Source organism: Kogia breviceps, chromosome 1, assembly GCF_026419965.1.
Source record: "Kogia breviceps isolate mKogBre1 chromosome 1, mKogBre1 haplotype 1, whole genome shotgun sequence".
NCBI lineage: Eukaryota > Metazoa > Chordata > Mammalia > Artiodactyla > Physeteridae > Kogia > Kogia breviceps.
Genome location: NC_081310.1, coordinates 89,530,597 through 89,546,269, shown reverse-complemented (window position 1 = coordinate 89,546,269; position 15,673 = coordinate 89,530,597). Strand labels below are relative to the sequence as shown.

The window sequence follows — 15,673 nt, the reverse complement described above, 5'->3', positions numbered from 1 at the left end:
TGGAAAGGACCTCCAAGACTCTCTGGTCCTTGAATCTCCTTTGTAAACTAATCCAATGGTTGGACAGTCTGAGTTTGCACACCCTAAGTGATGGGGTGCTCATTACCTCATAAGGCCAAACCCAAATTGTCTCAGATCAGCCCTGATGCTCAGAAAGTTCTTAATGTTGAGTCAATACGTGTCTTCCTGAGCGTCCGTCGTGGGGCCCTAGTTCTGCTCTTTGGGATCACATAAGTTTTCTTCCTGACACTTGTTCAGGTATCTCCTACCCCAGCTGCTGTGTGGCCCGACCCCATGTGAGGAAGTGTCTGAAGTTCTGGAACACAATGCTCTTCTGAGCATTTGGTGGGGGGAGAGAGGGGTGAGTTGGAGGGAGGAAGTGGGGGAAATTGGGGAACCTTCACTTTATCCCTTGGGCTGGGCATGTTGCTCTCCTGACACTTAACACTCCCACTGTCTCAGGCAGCCTTGGCTAAGCTGTGTTGCCTCTGAGCCCCACCCCCTCTGGTACCACCTTCCCCTCTCCCAGTGTCCAGGAAACAAGAAACAAACAGGCAGAGCAGAGTGAGGGCTGGTTGGAAGGACTTAGTGGGGAAGGCTTTGAAGCAGACACACACCCAGCTTTGCTCTTCTACCTGCCAGCTCCACACACCTTCCCTGGCAACTTCCAAGAAGGCCAGGCAGGCCTGGGGCTGCCCCAGGGACCAAGGGGGACCACAGCTCCCTTCTGTGGATATGTGTTGGGGGATCCAGATGGCAGAATCCAAGGCAAATTTTATTTCTATAAATTCAAAGGTCAAAGTCCCATTGGACACGTGGATTAATCCATCACAAGATCCTTCTCTCCACACCCAAACATACACGGTTCAGGATGATCAATCTTAGCTGCCTAGTCTATCCTGAGGGTCTGGCTCTGACCCCAGTGAGCACTGCAGAGGTCCCAGAGGTTCAGTTCTCGAGGATCTTCCCTCCTCAGTCCAAAAATACCCATCAGCTGTCTATCCTGACTTCACTCTCTTTGCCGTGTCTGGCAGGGCCCTAGTTTATTTTTCAAGGACTGAGATACTCTTCCGGCCACCTCTCTCCACTCTCAGTCCTGCCTGATACATCCTTAGTTATCCTTCAGATCGCCGTTTAAAGGTCATTTCCACCAGGCCAGGGGGGCTTGCTAAATATCACCATAGCTCAGCAGCCTGTGACAAGGGGTTGGTGCCCCTTCCCTTGTCTGTCTCCCCCTCCAGACTGGGCGCTCTAGAAGATAGAGTTTTGTTAACCACTGTTTCCCCAGGGCCTAGCACAAGGCCCCGCTGGTTTGTTGAATGAATGAAGGATATGGTTGATCTCAGCCAGGTGCAATATCTTTTATCTTCAGGGTCTCTTACTTCTTCTTCAGGTTTGTCATCAGGGATTCACATACTCTTTAAAAGCAAATTCTTCTTTCCTCCACTGTTCCCTTGATAACAGTTCAGTTTATAACATTTAATCAGCCGCCCTTTGCTAAGATGCTTTGTTGATAAAGTAGGTTAGGCCACTCCTTTTAGGGATGGGGACCATTTCAGGGCTGTTTGCTCCTATGAGTCTGGGTCAGCTCCAGGATATCATCACCTGCTGGGAGAGAGCTGGGCATATCCAGGCTCCCTCCTAGGGTCCCCCTTCTTCTGAAGTGGACCAGCAGGAATCACTGAGGCTTGGGAAGCCTGAGCCAAGACCCAGGGAATCCCTGGGTCTCACGTGTCGGAAGCTCTTGCCCACTAGCCTTGATCTGGGCCTCAGTCCTTAAACCCCAATCCCATTCCTGAAACTGAACCCCACATGTGGATCTTGTCTTTCTCTCTACAACTAACTGTAACCCTTCGTCGTCTCAACATAACTGCTCCCATCACACCACCTGTACCACCTCTAAGCTCCACCACTCTTGTCGTCCAAGCCAGGGCCTCACCTGGGGGTCCTCCAACCCCAAACCTTCACTGAGAGCTGGTGGAAGGGCATCAGCTGCTGGGGCTCCCTGACTTCTCTGTGACTGTGTGTGCCCTGTGCCTCCGTCCGTCCTCTCTAAGCATGGCATTGTCTATCCCATGGCCCTCCTGCTCCCAGACCATTTCCTCTGAGGTTTGCTCTACATGGCCACTCCAAGGGCTGCTTCTCACTCCACGGATGTTCCAGGGGTGAGCCTGGGTCTACAGGAGGACTTGGGAAAGGGGCTCAGGAGCCTGCTGACTCTGTGTGTGAGGGCTTAGAAAGGGTCAAGCTGCAGACCCGGGGCCCTGGAGGGGAAATGCGGAGCTTGAACCTGAGCCTGGGAGGCCTGGGGAGAGGGGTTGGGGGTAGGTCCAGGCAGGTGAAGGGAGAGCCTACAGGCGTTGTGCAGAGTTGCTGTGAAGGGCACTGTGGAGGAAGAGTAGACGGACCACATCCTTGGCCTCTCCCTCCCCGCGATGTTCTGGGCTTGTGCTGTACCTCCTCTCAGAAGCAATCTCTGGGCTTCTCTGGGTCCTTGTCTCACCTCTTCACTCTGCTTCTGTATCTCTGTTCACTCCTTTCCAAGCTTCTGTCTTTGTGTTTCTGCTTCTGCCTTAGAAAAGAAGCAAATACAACCCAATCTGGGGGGGGGTATGCAGAAAAGGGGGGCCATTCTGCGCCTGGGGAGCTATGGATTACTCAGGGAAAAGCAAGGGGCCCTTTTGGAAGCTGGTGTGCTGGGACCCTGATTGTAGCCTGGGCCCTCTGCCTCCTGTCTCTCTCTCAGCCTCTGGTTGGGCCATTTGGATGGCACATGTGTTTCTCTGTTCCTTTTCTAACCACTGCCTCTCCCAATCTCTTTCTCCCTGGGGGCACAGAGGGAATCCCAATGGTCTCCGAGATCTGTCCAGACCTTTATGGGACCTGAAAAGGAAGTGGATGAGGCAATGGGATGTTTGGGCCTGAGACTGGTGGGGAAGAAGACAGGGATGAGTTGGGGGCGGTGGCCTCCCAGGAATGGGCCCTCTTCCTCCGCTGAGGATGAAGCCCACAGAGAAATGTGAGCTGTGGGCCAGTCCCAGGGGAGGGGCCATGGGCTGGACTTGTGCTGTGAAAACTGAGCTGATGCCCCAGTGCCCTCACTCCAACACTGCCACCTCAAAACCTTTGCAGGGTTCAGGGCACAGGGCAGGAATGCTGACAGTTTCTTTAATGGGCCCCAGATTGCGAGGAGGTGGCAATTAGACCTAGGTGGGTCAAAGGAGAGCAACAATGTGCCCTGCCTTTTGAGGCTTTGAGGGGCCCCTGTATGGAGCCCTCAAAAGTGGCTGTTCTTCTGAGAGCATCTAGGCCCTCAGTCTTCCCCAACTCCCGTCTCCTAGACTCCAAAACCAGGACTCCCCTCCTCCCTAGTAAAACTGCCTCTGATGGACCCAATCTTCCAGTTCAGTGTGGTGTCAGAGCCCCACTCATTGCTGTACGTTCCTGCATCCCCTCCCCAAATGCCCTTCTGGGAGCTTGACCAGGTGGTGAGCTTAGGTCGTGGAGCAGAATTTCAGAGGTTACATTTGTTGTGGGATTCAGTTGCTTCATACCCCTGAGATGAGCTCATGTGTATCTGGAACTCTTGCCAAAATCTTGGGACCCCAATCAACATGTGCCATTGGTATTCTCCCAGAGCGAAAGGATGAAAATTCTAACCAAACTTAGATTTAGTGAATGGAGGCTAAGGTCTTTCTATATCATAAATACAACCTAATTTTTGATCCCCATGAATCCTTTGTCCATATAACTTTAACCCAAGTTCTAACCCTAACCACAGTCTATTCTAACTCAAATCCCAAACTAAATTCTAACACAGTTATAAATCCAATCCTAAATCAATCTCCCCAGCCTTCAGTTTAGCTCTAACTGTATTCCCAGGAAAAGCTCTAACACTAAAGCTAAAACACTATTCCTTACCGTAACATGAATCCCAGCCATGAACCCTATAGCCTCAGTTCTAGCTGTTGTTCTAGGCTTAACCTCAGTGTTAACTCTCATCTCAACCTCAAATCTGACCCCAACCTCATTCATCATTCCACCTAACTAACCCCAACCTTAATCCCACAGCTCCAGGCTTCACTCCAACTCTAACATCAGCTAAAATCCAGAACCCAGTTAAACTCCAGCCTTATACTTCAGACTAATGGAACCACGAACTTACTCCTCTCTTTTCAGACTCCCTCTTCCTGGTCCCACCTGTTCACCCCTCCACCCATCACTGACTTTCCCCATGGGTGGGTCTGGTAACCCATAGCGTCACCATGCCCTTTTCTTGGTCCATTCTGGATTGAGAGTCAGGACGCCTGCATACCCCCCACTTAGGCCCCAGCAGCATCACCTGTGCTGAATCCTCATGTTTCTCCAGGCTTCTGTTTCCCCATCTGTGAAGTGGGGATAATGATCCCTGCTCTCCAGAGTGCGCAGGACAACCCCATAATCCTCAAAATAAATAAGGAAATAAGGATATTCATTGTGTACATTTTGTGGGTCCAAGAGCACGCTGTTATTGTTGGGAGTGCAGCTGGGGGGGCTGGAATGCAGAGATGCACGGAGTCCTTGTGCTTCCTTATTGTTCTGTCTTATTTTTTCCCAGGGGGTGGGCCCTGGCAGCATCCTGAGCCCCATAACTCTCTCCAAGTCACTTCCCCTCCCCACCCTTCTCGTGCATCTCTCAGCGACGGGGGCAGACCCTTGACTCCTTTGAGAGGGCTGAGCTGTTGAACAAGGGAACTCATGACCAGACCCCTACCGCTGTTTATGGGGCAGTCCTGGAATCCAGGGGAGGCCCAAGGCCTCTTCTGGGACCCCCTGGACCAATGAGCAAGGGCTGGCCCTCCATCTTTTCCCTCTACCCAGCAGGACCTCCCCACTCCAGCTCCAACCTGCCCAGAACTGTGATGGCTTAGTCACCTGGTGCCAGTCCAGGTTATGAGGTCCTTGGTTTCCCTTCCTGTGCATAGAAGCCAGGGGACCAAGCGATCCCTAAAAGAGGGGCACGTAGAGGGGCTTGGAGTTCCTCAACAAAGATGCAAGGACACATCCCGGTGAGGGGGTATACAGGCACTCAGGCACACCCCGTTCCCAGCCCTCCTGGCGCTATTCTCCCTAGCAGCCCCTCACCCACCTGTCCACTCACCTCACTCACTCCACACACCCTGGTCCCTCTCCTCTCAGGCCTCACTGAACTGGTTTTAGATCTGTGTGGGAGGTGGGGGTCTGGATCCCCTGTAACAGCCCCAGCTCCCAGGGATTCCCTGCACCTGGGGGTGACCTCATGACAGGTATGCGTGAGGGGCACAGCTCCAGAGGGGACAGCCAGGGGAAGACCCTATTCCCCTACACACCCCTTCCCTCCTTCTTTCAGCTCAGGAGGCCTGACTCCCTTTGAAGTCCTGGGGCCCTTTCATCTGCTGGGACCTCCCCTCCAGCCCCAGTGACCCCTTCCCTGGTGCCCTTTCCCACAGACTTTGACCTGGGTGGGAGGGGGGTCTGGAGGGTCAGGGATAGGAGGAGGGGACCGCAATTTGGAATGCTGGAGCCTGCGCTGGGCGGACGTGTCAGACACCAGTGCCCTGGGGTCAGAGTGAGCCCTTCCAGGCCTGACCACCCTACCGTCCCCAGCCTGGCCTCTCCTTCCTCTTCTCCATTTCCCCTGGGGAAGGAGGCAGTAAATGTGTGGTGAGGGGAGCTCTGTGGACACTGTAAAATTGGGCAACTGTCCTCACCCTGAGGCTGGGGCCAGGAGGAAGTGGAAGTTTAACAGGTGTCTAATTACGTGTCCCGTTGGCCATCTTGCACCACTCTCAGCATAGGGAAGAGCTTGGGGGAAGGGGTGGGTAATTCCTAGGTAAGCCACTCTGTCACTCCGATAATTAGGGCTCCTGGGACTCCTCCCCAAGGTGGGGACCAGGCGCCCTCCCTCTCATAGTAATAACTCTGGCTGTTCCCCAGCTGGGACCTCACTGCACCTTCCTGCCACTCCGGGCAGCATCTGGGCCCTCAGCTCCCCCTCCGTCTACTGGTACCTACGTACCCAACACCGCTAGCCCCATAGCCACCGGCACCAGGGATCCCAGCCCAGGCGGAGGAAACACTGAGCCTAGAGACATGCGAGTCCGCGGAGCATTTCACCTGCTGCTTGTGTGCCTGAGCCCAGGTATGGGGCTGGGGAGGGACAGGGGTGCCTGCATGATGCTGGATGGGCAGGAACAGGGCAGCGAAGTGCGCACAGAGGAACCTGGAAGGTGGACCGAGATGCCCTGGTGGGATGCCGCTCACCCTCACCCTGCTGCTACCGGGGTTTGGATGTTGCCAAGGGAGCCTCTCCCCAGGAGAGCCCTGCACCTGAAGGTTTGGGGCGTGTGCTTTTGGATGTTTTGTCATCGTGTCTGTGAACGTGTGGCGCTCATACGTGTATGCACATGTTGCGAATGGGAGCATAGAGCTCGCCCTGAGTTACGGGGGGATCCGGGGTTGGGGTAGGAGGGGCAGGTGAGCAGCAAAGCTGGTTGGGGTCTGAGGAAGAGCCTGGTAAAGATTCCCTTTCCATTGGTCTCTGTGCTTCCAGCAGGAGGGCCTCTCCCCCAACCCTACTTGCCTCGAGAGGGCAGAGCCTCAGGCTGGTGGAGTGTGAGTGGGCCAGGGAGAGCCGGGGCCTGAGACCTCTGCTCAGGGGCCCTGTGACGTGAGAGTTCCAGGGTAGCACCCACCCCCTCTAGGATAAGCCTGGGAGGGTGGGGAGGGTAACTCCCAGAGCCCCCTCCCTGGGGCATGTCTGGAGGGCAGGGCTCAGGATTGGATATCATGGCTGCCTGCCTGTGATGGGGCAAGTCCCAGCAAGGGCCCATTTGTGTGGGCATTGCTGGAAGTGGCTCTGAGACCCTCCTGGGGGTCTGGGTTCAGGCTAAGGCGGCCTGGAGGAGGAGCTCAGGAAGGGGGTGCATGTTCAGTCTTGGTGTGAGAGTGTGAGTATGTGTGAATGACTGCATTTCTAGCAGGATACCTGCGACACCCTCTCTGTCTGGCAAGAGCTGGCCGGGCAGAGCTCACTCAGGAGCTGTGCTGTGGGGACCTGGGACATCTCTGTGTATAGTGTCTTAATGTCATAATGCACCAATACGCTCTGTGGGAGCCACCTTTTCTCCCCTTCCTTTTCTTCCCCTCCCTCATCTGTAGAGGGAGGGTTAGGAGCTCTGGAGGAAGCTGAAAAATTCACAAAGGACTTACAAGCTTAGCGTAGACATGACTATTGAGGTGTCTGCCCTCTTCCCTGGCGAGCCTGTTGTGACTTCCTTCCCTCCCTCCAGCCTCTCTCTTCTCTCACATTCCCTGGAAGTACTTCCTCAGTGCCACAGCAAGAGGAATGAAGGTGAGACACCAGGGACGACTTCCCCAGGACAGCGAGGGGTGCAGAAAGGCTGGAACCCTTGGCAGGAGGTTGAGAAAGCTTTTCGGGAGACAGAAAGGCTAGGGTGAGGCTCCCTGGCCTGGGACAAGGGCAGACACTCTGCCTAGTGCAGGATGGAGGCACTCTCTTCCAGCTTGTCCTTCCTTTTCCAGCCCCCTTCCCGGAATACTCACCTTCCTGTCCGGCTGGCTCCCAGGGCATGGAGGCCATTCTCTTATTGTGGGCTGCTTTCGGCAGTCCTTCCCCAGGGTGGGGCCTCTTCTCTCTGCTGAGTTCTGGCTCATTCCTGGTTTGCCTTGTGACAGCCCAGGACCTGGCAGATGGCATCAGGATCCTTATCTCAGGAGTGGGCTGGTGTTAGCTTGGCCTGGCGCTGGAGGAGGCAACACCAGGTCCCATTAGAGCCCCAGCAGCTAGCCTGCCTGCTCTGGGTTACCCTGGAGCCTAGCAGGGTTAGGACATGGCTGACGGCCCAGCCAGGATTCCGAGGGGCAGGTTCAGTGAAGCCTGAGTTGTTAGGGGTGTTAAAAGGGTGCCTGCTGGCTCTCTAGAACTGGACTAAGCTTCTGCAGGTATGTGTGGTCTTGCATGAATACACATGCGGGGCTCTAAGTGTGCACAGAGGGTGTGTCTTCTGGATTAATACGCACTTGTGTTTGTGTGTAGATGTGTGTCTGTATGGATCCGGCAGTGTGTGTGTGTGAGAAGGTGGGACTGCATAGGTAGGTATCTGCATTTTGAAGGTTTATAAGAGCGTGTCTATGTGTTGATCCCTTTGGCTGTGACAGTGTGCCATTGTGTGTGTGAGATGCTCTCTAAGTGTGAAGGTGGTCCCAGGAGAGAGCCAGAGAAGGGCAGAGCAGGATGAGTTGCTGAGAACGAGGTCTGGGGCTCCAAAGGACTTGCTGACTCTCACAGGAGGAGAGTGAGCTAGATTGGGTGAGGCGCCCGCAGGGGAGGATTGCAGGAGGTTGGGAGGTGGCATGCTGCTAGCCCAGCCAGGGTTGGGGCCCTGGGCACACCACCACCTTCATATTCCTCTCTAGGTCCAACCGGTTGGGGCTAGCACTTGGCTGGGGCTTCAGGTTAGGGAGGGAGAGATCAGTCCTGAGCTTCCAGATCCTGGCTTTTCATCCCAGGCTGACTCAGTGGGGCTGAGGCTGGCAGTAGTGGGAGGGGTCCCAACTGGAGCGAACACATGGAGGTGGCCATGCGATCACACAAGGGGAAGGACGCAAAGCGCACAATGCCGCACGCCTTCACGTGAGGCTCACCTGTCCTACAGATGCGTGTGGCCGTGGTCCCGGCACCATCATTCACTACCACGCACAGACCCGGCTAGGCTCCTGGTCACAGTCACGTACAGGCATGCACGATCACTCAGGGCACTTACACAGCCAGGCACTCACTGTCACACGGGCATACAGCCGCAGACATGCGCTGTCATACACAGACACACAGAGACATACGTATTCTCCTGCTCCTTGGGCTGGAAAGGTACTCCAGGGGCCCCGGTGTCCATCCTCCTGCCTCTAGACACAACCACCTCACTTGGCCCAGACAGAGGTGGCTTTTAACCAACGAGTCTCTTCCATCAGAGAATTTAACAACTCTATGTGCTCCATGTGCGTGTACACACACACACACGCACACACACACGCACACACATGCACTGTCATGTAAATATATAAGCAGACACTCTACCTGGTCATGTGCATGAATCTCCCTACAGTACACATAAGCAGCCACAAACTCTCGTAAACATACAAGGTACATATGTGTATACACCCACCCATGGATACACAATCATGCAAACATACAAGCATTCTTTTTTTTTTTTTGCAAGGTTTTTTTGATGTGGACTGTTTTTAAAGTCTTTACTGAATTTGTTACAATATCACTCTGTTTTATGTTTTGGTTCCTTGGCCGCGAGGCATGTGGGATCTCAGCTCCCCGACCAGGGATCAAACCCGAACCCAATGCATTGAAAGGAGAAGTCTCAACCACTGGACCACCAGGGAAGTCCCCCATACAAGCATTCTTAACAGCTATATATATGTACAAACTGTATAGATGCAACCCTACACAATCATAGAATACAGACATGCTTACACAAGTCTGCATAGACATGCGTCTATCAATTCACGCACACACCTATGCACATGCTCAGAGCAGCCCCTCCTCCTTGTGGAATCCCCACTGAGCCTTGGGTTGCCACTGACAGGAACGGTGGAGGGAGGGGGGCTGAAGCTGACCACCCAAGCCCTGGTCCCGCTCCTCTTACCCCATCTGCCCTGCTTGTGTCCTAGCACTGCTGTCCGCTGTGCGGATCAATGGGGAACAACAGGAAGTCCTGAACCTGGCGGAAGGTGACAGTGTGAGACTGGGCTGCCCCTACATCCTGGACCCTGAGGACTATGGTCCTAATGCGCTGGGCATCGAGTGGATGCAGGTCAACCCAGAACCCTCACGTCAGGAGAATGTGGTAGGTGCTGGGCACGGAATTCCCCTTACTCTACACTTCATGGTACCTACCTGTTGGGCAGCCGGCACCCTGAGGGGAAAAGCAGGGAAGATAAGAAAACCAAGGCCTTGAACCTCCCCCAAGGCTTCTCAGAGAATGAGGGAACAGGGAGGAGCTCTGTAATCACCAATGAAGTCAGCCAATCAGTCAGTCAGCTTCCTCCCACCCCACTCCAAAGGGAAGATGAGGTTCTGTCCTGGGCCAGACAATATACTTCCAGCTCTGATGATGGTCTTTGATTTTGAGTACCAGCCAGCTTCTCTGTGTGCCAGCAGCTTTATCCACCTCATCCCATTTAATCCTCACATATGCCCCTGGAAGGTAGACGTTAGGCAGAGAGTGCCTGATCTTATCTGATCTCACACATTCTGTTAAAAGTCAATGGATCAGGCATCATCGTCCCCATTTTTCAGCTGAGGAAGCTGAGTCTCAGAAAAGTTCAGTGAATTGCCCAAGATAGTGAATCCACAAGGCCTTCCTTGGCTCTCCCTGTCTCACCATCTCTGTTCTCTTCTCTTCACAGCTCCTTAGTTACCGGGACAAGAGGGTCAACCATGGCAACCTCCCCAGTCTGCAGCAAAGGGTCCGCTTTGCAGCCCCAGATCCCAGCCAGGACGATGCGTCCATCAGCCTCTCGAACCTGCAGGTATCCGACACAGCTATCTATGAGTGCCGGGTTAAGAAGACCACCGTGGCCACCCGGAAGGTCATCATCACTGTCCTAGGTATGACCAGACTCCCCTGAGCTCCTCTGCCCCACACTTCAGAGCCAAGGGCGGTTTGGCCACCCTGAGCCTGGCTCTGCCTCTTGGCTGGACCCTGGCTCACAACTGCCCCCTTCCCTGCAGCACGGCCTGCGGTGCCCAAGTGCTGGTTTGAGGGCTACATGTCATATGGCAACAATGTGGTGCTGAAGTGCCTTGACAGTAGGGGCAGCCCGCCTGTCACCTACAGGTGGGACAGGATCAAGAAGCGCATCCCCTACCGTGCCAATTCCTACGAGTACCAGAGCAGCTTCCACTCTGAGTTCTCCTACGACGAGTCCTTCTACAGCTCCATAAGTCAAGGTGAGGGGGCCCGGGGAGAGGGGAAGATTGGGATGCTGGGTCCCGCCAGGGCTTCCCTGGTTCATCAGTGGCCCCAAGTCAAACATAAAACCCCTGTGGGAGACCCCTCCTCTGAGCCTGTTCCAGAAGCTGCTATTGAGGGAAGAGGAAGCAAAAGGAGAGTCAGTTGAAAGCAGTATGGTTAATTTGGAAAAAGCATGGTCTGAGATAGAGCTGGGCTTGAATCCTGGCTGGACCAGGACTGGCTACAAGACTCAGGCAAGTGGCTTAACCTCTCTGTGCCTTAGTTTCATGCTACAGTAAATGAAAAGGGAATGATAATGTCTATCTTCCAGGGGTGTGTACGGATTAAATGGATGGGGTGTATAAAGCTTCTGGCACAGGCAGAAGCTGCCTAGTACTCAAAATCAAAGACTATCAGAGCTCAAAGAGACCTTAGACTTCCTCTGGTGTAACCCTGTCCTTGCTGTACAAATGAGGAGACCAAGGCTCAGGGAGGGGACATATTTCCTTAAGGTCACAGAGTGAATTCATGGTTTCTCTCCTGTTGCTGGGAAAGGGCCCCTTCCTTGCCTCTCTGTTTCAGCAAGGGGAAGGTGACTCACCTGAGAGTGGGGTGGACCTGTGTGTGTGCATACACCCTTCCCTCCTTCCATGCCCCACCCTGCAGTGGTCTAGGCTGCGGTGAAGCTCTCAGAGACCAGGCCCCTCGGCCTCACCATAGCCCTCTGATGCTCCTTCAATTTCAGGCATGAGCCATGGTGAGTGGGTGTTGACGGACATCTCCTACAAGGATGAAGGGCTGTATCAGTGCACAGTGGCCAACCGTGTAGGCTACAGCGTATGTGTGGTGGAGGTGAAGCTCTCAGGTGGGTGCAGGGGCAGTGGCCCTGGAGGTCCTGTGGCTGGGAGGGCTGGACTGGAGGAACTTGTGCTGCATTTTGGAGCCTCAGCGGTCTCTGCCTTCCCACTGCCATCAGTGCATAGCTCTGCCAAGGGCAGCTGGGAAGCCCTGGGAGAAACATGCAAACATGAGGGGTTAACTTGCATCTCCCCATATATTCCCCCCTGTGTGTCCAGGGGCCCTGAGATCCCCTGGGTCCCCCATCCTCTTTCCCACAGACACCCTGCCCCTGTAACTCCTGGTTAGCCAGGCATCTGCCAGGCTGCAGAAAGCCTGACTAATCTTTATTTCTCTCCCCAGGACGCTGGGACATAGGAATAATCATTGGCGCAGTGCTGGGGTCTTTACTCATACTGGGCTGCCTGATGTTGGGCATCTGGTGGCTTGTCCGCCGCTGCTGCAGGGGGCCCCGCGGTGCCTTCTGCTGCGGTGGTGAGGTCTGCAGAAAGGCCTCCTGTGACTTGCCTAATGATATCAGGTAAAATCTGATGCATGCTGCTGTGCTGCAGGGGGCTGGCGCCCTGCCCCTTCTCACCCCTGCCTGCCACCGGCTGGCTGGGAACCTCACCCCAACCCTGCCTGCCATCGCCATGGAGTGCTGGGACCCCAGCATGTTGACCAGCCACTCGTCGTATGGCTTTTCTCTCTCCCCCTTCCCATGTCCTGTCTTCACTTCTGCTTCCCTGCCCTCCATCTCCCTCCCGTCTTTGCACCTGTCTGTCTGTCTTGTCTAGACTGTAAGCTCCTGCAGGGCAGGGCCTGTATTTATTTTCTCACTTTTCCCCTGTATTGCACTGGTGAGAACTCTTGGACATGCTTACTTAAGAAGAGTTAATTAATATAAATAATAGCGCTAATAACTTATATTAGAAACAAACTAGAAATAAAAATAGAACAAGACTAGCAGTGCTAATGATTGCAACGCCCTGGGTATGGAGGAAAAGAGGGAGAAGATTAAGAGGCAGGTGAGGAGAAGAGAGAGAGAGAGAGAGAGAGAGACAGAAAGACAGAGGTCAAGGTCAAGGTTAGTTAAGGGAAGGACAGGGAAAGCAGCTCCTCTGGATCTCCAAGGTGCCCTCGATCTGAGCCGGTGGTCCTGCGAGAATATCAGAAGGGGAGTGGAGGGCGCCTAGATGGGGATGCCTGCCTACCGTGGGCTGTCCAGACACGTGTGGACAAGCCCTGTCTGGAGGGTGGGGATGGTGCCCCGGGAGTGCTGCGGGGTCGCTGGCCCAGCAAGAGGCAGAGAAAAGAGTAGGTCGAGGCTGAGGCTGAGAGGCAAGGGGAGGTGCGGAGGGAGGCGCGGGAGAGGAGAGGTTGCCAAGAGCCCCCAGCTCTGCCCAGGCCGTGCCCACGCCGCGCCTCGGAGGAGCCTGCTCACCCGCGCACCTGCTGTTTTCCACAGAGAGGACGACGTGGCGCCCAGGTGCAAGGCCAAAGGGCGCGGCAGCAGCGTTACCCACCTCCTGGGGTACCCGATGCAGAAGATCAGGGGCTCCCTGAGGCTCCAGTACGCGCCTTCTCACTGCGAAGGCCCCGAAGACTCGGCCCTGGCGTCCAGCGCCGCCGCCGCCTCTCTAGACTGCAAAGCGGACCAGTCCCCGGTCTACGTCATGGTCGAGAGTGCAAAGCCAGACGACTGCGCCGCTGAGGGGTCGCGGCCGTGCAAGTTCGGCCTCCTGGTGTGAACGCGCGGCGCCGGGCTCCTGCCGGGCCAGGAGGAGGGTGCGGGTTCTCTGCCTGCATCTGGGGACGCGCTCGGGCCGGCGCCGACCTCGCCTGCCCAGGGCCGCCCGGCGGCAGGGGGCCTGGAAGAGTTTCCCTCGGGAGCTGAGTTGGGCGGCTGCGCCTTCTCCCCTAAAGTGGGAGGGGGCGGGGGAAGGAAGAGAGGCCATCGCGGCCCTCTCTGCGTCCCCGGGGGCCCTGAGGCTTGGGCAGAGGGAGGGGGGAGGAAGTGTCCGAGAGCGCTGGAGGCCGGAGGCCAGGTGTCCCCCGCCAAGGCAGAGAACCCCGGGGGCCGGGTGGCTGGGGGTCTGGACTGAATTGTGTTCGTGAGGTCTGAGGTCCGAGGCGGCAGTGTTAGCACAATAAAGAAAATGTTAAGACTCGAGTCTGAGGTGACTGTGGTTCCACGGAGGGGTTGGGCATGGGGTCAGGGTGGTGGGCTCTGCTCAGGGATGGCGGGGGGGGGGGTGCGTTGCTCCCTGTCGTCCCGCATCATTTCTGCACCATTTCCCCCCTCCCCCTCCTTAGATCGGGAGCAGTTAGAGCTGGAAGGGGCTGTCTAATCCTATCCCTTCCCTAAGCAGATGGGGAAACAGGCTTGATTTTAAATCCAGAATCCCACTCTTTTCTTTTATTCCGGAAATCAAAACAAAGGAAACAAGGTACTGGCAGGGATGACCTCTCTGAATATTCCTTGACTATTCTCAGCATCCTCCTTCCTTCTCCCCTTACCTACCAAATCTTGACTTCCTTATCTCTCCCAGAGATGTATGCCATCCTTCTCAAAAACCAGGAAGGGTTTCAGAGTCATACTCTGGGGGTAGAAAGACCAAATTCATCTAACCTAGTCCCTTTTTTAATGGAAGGGGGATAGCCATTCATTGGGCACCCTCTGAATGCCAGGTGCTTTCCCATATTTTGTCTAATTTAATCCTTACTTTAATCCTATGAGGTGCAGTGTCCATTATATAGATAGATGAAGAAACTGAGGATCAGAGGATCTAGTTATCTTAACCAAGGCCACAAAGGTAATAACAGGTTTTGATCCAGGCATGTTTGACTCTAGGACATCAGGCTTTTTCTTTGACATTTGAATTCCTTCTACTGCATTCCTGACAAAAGATATTTTCTTGACAAAAGACCTCTTCTTGAATACCTGCATCTCACTACCTCCCAAAGCAGTCCATTTGGCCTCTGACGGTCAGAGATATATCCATATTTCTCCTATTCAACCCAATTTTGGACTCCACATAGGTTTTATCCCTTGGTCCAAGTTCTACTCTTAGGGAGCCCTAAGCATCACATTTCCAATTCAGCTGCCTCTAGTGGACCAAGTGGCTGTACTCCATACAGGATGACTGCAACAGGAGCACAAATGGACCGATGCCTAGTCTAGGGGTTGAGGGTCTTCTGAAGAGCATAGTACTTGAAGGTCACTCTGTTCTACCTGCCTCTGCCCAGCCACCTGCCTGTTGAGAGCCCAGGCACTTCCTTTTCTTTTTGCCTCTTCTTCTCTTGAGGAGAAGCTGGACTTCCTAATTCTTTCTGCTTCTACCCTGTGGCCATGTGAAGTGTGGGGTATGGATGGACCTCAGAGTTTGTTGACAGAGGAAGCCCCGAAACCCTGCTTTGTTGTACGTACCTAGGAAACCCTTCTGGTTGGCTTGGGTATTTGCAAAAGAGTGATGGCATCTCTGGTTCTGCCTTGATAGAGCTTGGGAAGAGAAAGTAGAGATAATGGTGGGACAGAGGAAGCCAGGGACAAATGTCTTGGGGTGAGGATGGGGAGGTGGGGATTGTTGAGGATGGATGGGGATACAGCGTGTAAGGGGATTAAGCAGGGAGGGGAACAGGACTGCAGGAACCATCCATCCCCTCATTTATTTGGAAACATTTATGAGCACCTATAGGATGATTTGTTCATAAATAGTTAGAGCTTCAAGCAGGGCGCTGGGCCTGGCACACTTTTGCCCTAAGGCAGGGGATTGAATAGAGTGACTTGGGGAGGGCTCTCCCAGTCTGAGGAGCCTCCAGCTCAGCTT

The 15,673-nt window shown here is 54.5% G+C and overlaps 1 protein-coding gene and 1 long non-coding RNA gene across 2 annotated transcripts; one reads left to right on the top strand and one right to left on the bottom strand.

Moving 5' to 3' along the window:
• Positions 1-699: 699 nt before the first annotated feature.
• Positions 700-13,757, bottom strand: LOC136794544 (uncharacterized). The gene is made up of 3 exons (XR_010841531.1): positions 13,370-13,757; positions 7,585-7,784; positions 700-2,572 (listed from the first exon to the last, which is right to left on the bottom strand). It is a non-coding gene; the product is annotated as an uncharacterized lncRNA (long non-coding RNA).
• Positions 6,112-13,746, top strand: VSIG8 (V-set and immunoglobulin domain containing 8). Its single transcript, XM_059077002.2, has 7 exons — positions 6,112-6,160; positions 9,721-9,896; positions 10,459-10,660; positions 10,784-11,002; positions 11,752-11,871; positions 12,207-12,384; positions 13,312-13,746. The coding sequence occupies exons 1-7, from the start codon at positions 6,112-6,114 to the stop codon at positions 13,592-13,594; spliced, it is 1,227 nt and encodes a 408-aa protein (XP_058932985.1). The 3' UTR covers positions 13,595-13,746.
• Positions 13,758-15,673: the final 1,916 nt, after the last annotated feature.

Bases quoted from the DNA above. Each gene is read 5' to 3' on its own strand.
- VSIG8 (XM_059077002.2), top strand. From the start codon at position 6,112: ATGCGAGTCCGCGGAGCATTTCACCTGCTGCTTGTGTGCCTGAGCCCA. The intron at 9,897-10,458 runs GTAGGTGCTGGG...TTCTCTTCACAG, and splicing joins CCTCACGTCAGGAGAATGTG to CTCCTTAGTTACCGGGACAA. The intron at 11,872-12,206 runs GTGGGTGCAGGG...TTCTCTCCCCAG, and splicing joins GGTGGAGGTGAAGCTCTCAG to GACGCTGGGACATAGGAATA.